Source organism: Cebus imitator, unplaced genomic scaffold, assembly GCF_001604975.1.
Source record: "Cebus imitator isolate Cc_AM_T3 unplaced genomic scaffold, Cebus_imitator-1.0 Scaffold23, whole genome shotgun sequence".
Classification (NCBI taxonomy): domain Eukaryota; kingdom Metazoa; phylum Chordata; class Mammalia; order Primates; family Cebidae; genus Cebus; species Cebus imitator.
Window position 1 is genome coordinate 4,402,827 of NW_016107338.1, and position 8,181 is coordinate 4,411,007.

General features: G+C 36.2%; 1 protein-coding gene across 2 annotated transcripts in view; it reads left to right on the forward strand.

The window, feature by feature from the left end:
• Positions 1-4,055, forward strand: part of GFPT1 (glutamine--fructose-6-phosphate transaminase 1) — a 66,411-nt gene extending 62,356 nt beyond the window's left edge. For both annotated transcript variants that reach the window (XM_017522083.2, XM_017522084.2), the window contains 3 exons: positions 599-766; positions 2,267-2,428; positions 3,088-4,055. In XM_017522083.2, the coding sequence (XP_017377572.1) occupies positions 599-766; positions 2,267-2,428; positions 3,088-3,132 (375 nt within the window). In that variant the 3' untranslated portion in view covers positions 3,133-4,055. The remainder of the gene's footprint in view (positions 1-598; positions 767-2,266; positions 2,429-3,087) is intronic.
• The last annotated feature ends 4,126 nt before the right edge of the window (positions 4,056-8,181 follow it).

Here is an 8,181-nt window from a genome sequence, read left to right on the forward strand (position 1 = left end):
TTTTGGAGACAGAGTCTCACTCTGTCACCCATGCAGAAGTGCAGTGTTGCGATCTCGGCTCACTGCAACCTCTGCCTCCTGGGTTCAAGTGATTCTCCTGCCTCAGCCTCCCAAGTAGTTGGGACTGCAGGTGCGTGTCACCACGCCCAGCTAATTTCTTTTAAATTTTTAGTAGAGACGGGGTTTCAGTGTACTAGCCAGGATGGTCTTAGTCTCCTGACCTTGTGATCTACCCGCCTTGGCCTCCCAAAGTGTTGGGATTACATGTGTGAGCCACCACGCCCGGCCAAAAAAAGTTTTTTTAATTGAGGTTAAACGTGAAGCAAGAGGGAGAAGAGTTACCAAGAAATATGAATATGTTCGTGATAATCTAAAATGTTTAAAAAGTCCTTGTAGAGCTTTAAAACTTCCAGTTACTTGTTGATCTTATAGAAATAGTTATCTGTTAACTTGTTAGATACATTTATAGATCAGTGGTCCTTTAATACCTTTGGATAAATAGGCAGTGGCTTGACATATCAGATGCTTTGTATAATATTTACTTAGAGATAGATTTTTGAAAAGCGGACTGAAGACATATCTGGTTCTTTCCTATTAGAAAATCAAAGAAATTACTTACATGCACTCTGAAGGCATCCTTGCAGGTGAATTGAAACACGGCCCTCTGGCTTTGGTGGATAAGTTGATGCCTGTGATCATGATCATCATGAGAGATCACACTTACGCCAAGTGTCAGAATGCTCTTCAGCAAGTGGTTGCTCGGCAGGTAATTCGGGGGACTGTGAGTACACCTTGGGGATCAAAGAGGGCAGTTACATTCGCTTATTTGAATGACTTGCAAAACATGTTTACATGTGTTAACTCATTTACTTTATAATATAGCATTTGAGGTTTACATGTGAGGAATCAGATACTTGGAGGGTTTTTTTTTTTTTTTTTTTTTTTTAGACAGAGTCTTGCTCTGTTGCCCAGCCTGGAGTGCATTGGTACAATCTTGGCTCACTGCAAGCTCCGCCTCCTGGGTTCAAGTGATTCTTCTGCCTCAGCCTCCCAAGTAGCTGGGATTACAGGTGAATACCACCATGCTTGGCTAATTTTGTATTTTTAGTAGAGATGGGATTTCATGTTGGCCAGGCTGGTCTCAAACTCCTAACCTCAAGTGATCCACCCACCTCAGCCTCCCAAAGTGCTAGGATTATAGGTGTGAGCTGCCATGCCCAGCCCAGATACTTAGAGTTTTCAGAAGACCAAGGTCATAGATCTCATACTGGGCAGAACCAAACCAGAAGTGACGTCTTGGTCTCTATATCCTATCTTCTTTCAGGTAACATATGCTGCTCCCTTTTAATTTAATACTTCTAAAACATTTCAAAATGTATTTTAAAATATTTTTAAATATATGTTTCAGCTGGGTGCAGTGGCACATGACTGTCGTCCCAGCTACTCTGTGGACTGAGACAGGAAGATCACTTGAGCCCAGAAGTTTGAATACAGCCTGGGTAAAGTAGTGAGACCCTATCTTATAAAAGTAAATAGAATTGAAAAAAGGCCAGATGCAGTAGCTCACGCCTGTAATCCCAGCACTTTGGGAGGCCGAGGCAAGAGGATCGTGAGGTCAAGGGATTGAGACCATCTTGGCCAACATGGTGAAACCCCATCTCTACTGAAAATACAAAAAATTAGCTGGGCATGGTGGTGCGTGCCGGTAGTCCCAGCTACTCAGGAGGCTGAGGCAGGAGAATTGCTTGAAACTGGAAAATGGAAGTTGCAGTGAGCCAGGATTGCGTCACTGTGCTCCAGCGTGGCGATCGAGACTATGTCTCAAAAAAAAAAAATTAAAATTGAAAAAAACAAAACAAAAAACATACACATGATATATTTCAGGGGAAATCTAACATTTAGGTTTTATTTTAATATTACTGAGTTTTCTTCAGATCAGTTGGCTTTATATATAAATTCCAAAAGATATTATCCCTAAGCACAATGTAGTAGTAATGAGCTTGAGGTTTGGTTAGGCAAACCTGCATTCAAGTACTAAGCCTGGTATTTCTCAGTTGCATGAGTTTAAACAAATTACTGGATCCCATAAAGCTTCTGTTTCCTTGACTGTAAGTACTAACAATCAGATTTACTACATAGGAATTTAAATAAGTCTGTCAGTCATGCTTCATATGGATTACGCAGTGCAATTTTTGCACATTCATAAACTATAGCCCTGCCTTTGCCTACCAGTGGTGTTGTGTATGTGTGTGATTTTCTTTCCTAGGGGCGTCCTGTGGTAATTTGTGATAAGGAGGATACTGAGACCATTAAGAACACAAAAAGAACGATCAAGGTGCCCCACTCGGTGGACTGCTTGCAGGGCATTCTCAGTGTGATCCCTTTACAGTTGCTGGCTTTCCACCTTGCTGTACTGAGAGGCTATGATGTAAGTCATCTACCACTGCGGAAATCTTGGGATGTTTTTTACTTGGATACATTCTGATTTTTTTCTCCCAAATTTTTAACAATAGTGTTTGAGAAATCTATCAAATATGTATCTGTCACCTGTTAAATTTTCATGGTCCAATTTGTAGGTTACATCACAACATTATCTTACCCATTGAACTTGAAGATACTTTGGGGTTCACCTCCAAGATTGTGAGTCACCTTGAGGAATCTCCACCTGTTTTGTAACTCCATGTCACTTAATAGGGCAGCTATTGACATTTGGCAGGACAATTCTTTGTTGTTTGGAACTTTCCCACACATTGGAGACTTTTTAGCATTCCTGGTTTCTCAGTCATTGTGGCAACCAAAACACTGCTTTTGTTTTTAGTGTCCCTTATGAGGGCTAGTACTTCTGTAGGGGACCACAGTACCTCTTTCTGTGTGAACTGGCACCTTTAGAATGCTTTTTCCTAACCAATTTTCAGTTTTTTTCAGGACCATTATGTGATTATGTTTTCTAATTCTTTATAGTCTATAATAAAGATGGCTAATGAACATACTGTTTTCTGTTTTTATAAACAAAAGTAATTTGCTTATAGCAACCACCCCCTTCCCCAGTCTGTATAATCTCTCAAGTCTTGCTTTTTTTTTTTGCAGGTTGATTTCCCACGGAATCTTGCCAAATCTGTGACTGTAGAGTGAAGAATATACAAAATGTATGAAACTCTGTACGATTAAGCAACACAAGACACCTTTTGTTTTTAAAACCTTGATTTAAAATATCATCCCTTGAAGCCTTTTGTTAGTAAATCCTTATTTATATATCAGTTATAATTATTCCACTCGATATGTGATTTTTGTGAAGGTACCTCTTACATTTTTCCAGTAATTTGTGGAGGACTTTGAATAATGGAATCTATATTGGAATTTGTGTCAGAAAGATTTTAGCCATTATTTTCTTTAAAGAATGCTGGTTGTTGCATTTCTGGACCCTCCACTTCAATCTGAGAAGACAGTATGTTTCTAAAATAATTGGTACTTGTTTCACCATACTTCATTCAGACCAATGAGAGTAATGCATTTAATTGGAATATCTAAAGCCAGTGGCAGTATATACTCATATTTGGACAGTTAGGGAAGGTTTTGTGAAGTTATATAAAGAGGAGATGTGATTTATTTTGAAATTTGTTTCTGTTTTTTTTTTTTTTTTAAACTCTAAAACATAAAACTGAAAAATTTTCTGGGTAGGATTTATATCTAAGTTTGGTTAGCCTTAGTTTTAGTTTCTCAGACTTGTTGTCTGTTACCTATAGGTGGAGGAAATTTAGGAAGCAAAATATTATAGTAGTGCATTGGTGGTCTCCAATCCTTAACATATTTGCACAGTTTTATAGCACAGACTTTAAATTTGAGCTGCTTTGGACAACTGACAATATGATTTTAAATTTGAAGATGAGATATGTACATGTTGGGTGTTCTACTTCTTTTGTTTTCATCTCCTAAAACTGGTTTTTATTTCCTTGTATCTTTAGTCTTTTATTTTTAAAATGACTTCTGAATGACATAATTTTATCTTGTTCTTTAAAATCACAACACAGAGCTGCTATTAAATTAATATTGATATATTCAGTATTCTTTTCAACTTTGTCACAAGGAAGAATTTCCTATAGTTAATTTTGACTTTCCTTCACTACATTGTTGCGTAAAACTAGTCCCTTAGTGCCAGTTTGAAAGTTATTTGTAATTGTTTGGAAGATGTGCAAGTCGTTGACCTCATCATTTCACTGTAAGTATATGTGGTAGGCTGGGCTCAGAAAAAGGTATGTATGCTTTACACTGATAGGCACCAAATTTCATATTACATCCTAGGTATTTTTTCTTTATATTTTCTGTGCTCTTCTCCTGAAATATGCTTAGGAATAAAGATATAAATAGAGTGATACTGGGGTATGTTCAGCTTGTAGGTATCAGAAATGGAAGTTGACAATTTGGATTAAAATATTTAAAGTAGAATGTTATTATTTGATACCCCCAAGATCGTGAATAATAATTTCTTCATGGAGTTTTTCTGGCCAGATCTTCGGGGCTATAGTACAGTGTGTTTGTTTTTGGTTAAGTCCTTCCTTTTCAAAGGTTTTTACTTTTAAATTGTGAAGGTGAACTATTTAATAGCACAATTAGTTAAGTAAGCTAAGTCTTTTCCTTTCTGTTTTTTGGTGTTCGAACTTCTTGGTGAGGTTAAGATTTTCCAATAGCTGTTGCTGTTGCCAGAGAAACATAAATTTCTGCTTGTGTATTAGGGTTAGAGAAGGATTTGGTGTATTTTGAGGTAATTTGGAAGGACTTTCATAGATGGTGACTAGAAACCTGATCTTTTTAAGAATAAAATAGGGTCACTATTTACATTACGTATATATAGCTATTATAGCTATATTAGTCTACTTTAATTGTTTCTAAGATTATTTTGTGTAAGTCAGCTAGTTTAAATGTGTGTATAGTGTCATTTCTTCTGTTTGGTATATTAACAAATATGATTTGTGTGGGTTTGTAGCATTTCTTTTTCTTTTCTTTTTTTTGAGACAGTCTCACTCTGTCACCCAGGCTGAAAGGCCGTGGTGCAGTCTTGGCTCGCTGCAACCTCTGCCTCTTGGGTTCAAGCAATTCTTCTGTCTCAGCTTCCTGAGTAGTAGAGGTTAAAGGTGTGTATCACCACACCTGGCTAATTTTTGTATTTTTAGTAGAGACGAGGTTTCACTATATTGGCCAGGCTGGTCTCAAACTCCTGACCTCAGGTGATCCACCCACCTTGGCCTCCCAAAGTACTGCGATTACAGGCATGAGCCACCGTGCCCAATCTGTAGCATTTCTTATAGTTTAAAGTTTGATTCAGCATTCTAAGTTAAAACTAATAAGTAAAATCAATCATTAGTGTGCATAATCTCTATGTCTCTCCCTGTGTGTGTGTCTTTCTTTAAAGCACATGTGTACACACACAACATACTGAAAGCTAGGGTAAGTTCTAAACTGAATATCAAAAACCAAAATTAAGAACAAACAAGTGATATTTTCCAAACAAACATAGATTCTCTGCTGGGTGCAGTGGCTCAGCCTGTAATACCAGCCTGCACTTTGGGAGGCCTAGGTGGGAGGATCACTTAAGCCCAAGAGTTTGAGAACAGCCTGGGCAACATGGTGACACCTGATCTCTACAAAAAATTTTTTTAAAAAGTTGGCTATACCTGGTGGCTTGCACCTCTAGTCCCAGCAATTTGGGATGCTTACATGGGAGGATCACTTGAGCGTGGGAGGTAGAGGCTGCAGTGACCTATCATTGTGCCAGTGTGCTCTAGCTTGAGTGACAAGTGAGACCCTCCTTACTCAAAACAAAAAACATGGCTTCTCCTCTCTCTCCCTTCTTCTTACTTTCTATCCTATTTGATGTAGTGATTTTTAAATGCTTTTATAAATTAATTCTTAACACAAAAGAGACATTGTAATGAGGCAAACCAGTAAGTGAGCTTGCCCAATTAAAACCAGTGTAATACAGGATAAGAAAATCTGATTTTTCAAAAAAGATACTCTACATAAGTTCTTCATATACAAAGTTTTTTCTTGTAATAGTTTTAAAGTTTTAATTCACTCAGATATAACGGAGAGATCCTTACCCTCTGAGCCCTTTTTAGGCAGGGGAACATGTCTGTCATTTAGCATGTGGCCCAGTAAATGATTATTACATTGCAATCAATTTTTCAGTCTTTTTTAAAAAAAATTATATGCCATACGAATAAAACATAGAAAAATTAATGTTAACTATTTTTAGGTTATTATAACTATGTCAACAAGTGTTAATACCTATTACAGGCAAGTCACTGTGGCAGGCATTGAAAATTACATCATCTTTAAAGCAGTATTTCTCCCCTTATTGGCTCATCACTAGCAAAGACTAGGTTCACTGGACGGCACAGGGTGAGATAATGGGAAGATGGAGTGGAGGTGGGTTGTTAAAGTACTGTGAGTGAGTGATTTTGTTTACTTGAATAGTGATCCATGTTTGGGGATATATTGTGTTTGTAAGAAGTGAAAGGTATTTGCGAAGTGAGCTGTAAATGAGCCATAAATCTGTTACAACAGTCCTTAATACACAAAGATGAAAAACAAGCATTACTGCTACCCAAAGGGAACTGACGTTTGGTGATGTGCAGATGGGGCTGTTGGTTAAGAGAGCTAATACAGATTTTCTCTGTTAGGTTTCATAGGAGGTAGTTTCTGAGATGAGATTGTTTTATCTTTTTGAATACAAATGTCTTGTCCTGAGTTCTGGGGATGGGAGGACAGGAGTCTTTTTTTTTTTTTGGCTCCTTAGTAATACTCCTCTGACATTTATTTCTATTATTCTTTAAAGAAAGAAAACCAAATGAAATGTTTGCTTTAACAAACATTTTCAAAAGTTCTTTGGGTTGATTTTTTTTCACTTTTTTAAAAAATTAGGATATACCATAGCAATAAAATAACTAATGTTAACTATTGTACGCTACAACGTAAGTGATTTTTCTAAAGAAGCACAACGCCATTGAAAAGTATTATTGAAAAGGATCATAGTTCACATTCAATTTGTGAAGGCCAAAGAAATTGAAAGGAGTGTGATATTTTCATTTTATGATATTTACATATTTAGTAAATTTTGTGTACAAGAATACCTGGCAGAGTGTTTTACCCATGGAAACAGGTTTCAGATTACTTTTTTTGTACTGTTAGAGTCTCAAGTTTAGAAATGTTAATTAACATTTAAATCAGTTTTTTTTCTCACTATACTTAAAGATTGTTAATGTTTTGATATCTTTCTAGCTTGATGAATTTAAACATATCGTCAGATGTGTGACAGTGACAACCAATAAGACTGATAATATTAGCTTCAAACCAGTAATATCCAGGGTTAAAAATCATAGTGAAAGCACGATTGTAAAATTATGCCATATTCTTTTAAGTCTGTAATAGCTTGATATCAAAATGTTATGTAATATACCATAAATAATGGCTAATGAGAACATCTTTGGAAATTCTCAAATTACCTTTCTTACTACACTGTTTTCAGAATGAATGTAGAAATGATTCTGTTAGATTTTTGAATGTTCTGTGGTTGAATGTGTTTTTGCTTAAATAAAGCTTTTGGTATTTGTTTAAATGACACTTCTTGTGAGGTGGAAATTTTAGAATCATCTTTGCTTTGTTTCAGTTTTGTGTTTTTGAAATGACTATTTACTTTACTGAGCCAGTTGATCATTTTCTTCCTCATGTCTTGTTAAGTCTGGTGACTAAGCCTGAACTGTGAATAAATTACCAAAAACTTGCTTAGAATTTCATTTTGAGGCAATTTGCTAATATTTGAAGCGTCTATACATTTGTAGTCATGTTAAAAATTGTATTGTACTAAGAATGTAGTCAGTGTCTACTTTAGTTGTGAATATTTCTGATGTCAAAACTGTATTCGTTACTGTTGATTTTAAGAATAAGAAATCACTGCCTACATATTACCAAAAAAGCCACGTCTTTACCCCAACTTCTCAGTTTGGGAAAGAATCACTAGATAAAACAAAGGCTCTGCCCTTTCTGATACCACACTCCACAGATATTTTTTCACATCTTTTTAAACATTTTGCAATAATATGTTTTTATAGGAAGTTTACAGGATATGCAATGATTAAAATTTTTAAGTGAATTGGTAGTTGCAAAAGAAGTATAAAGTTTCTATAG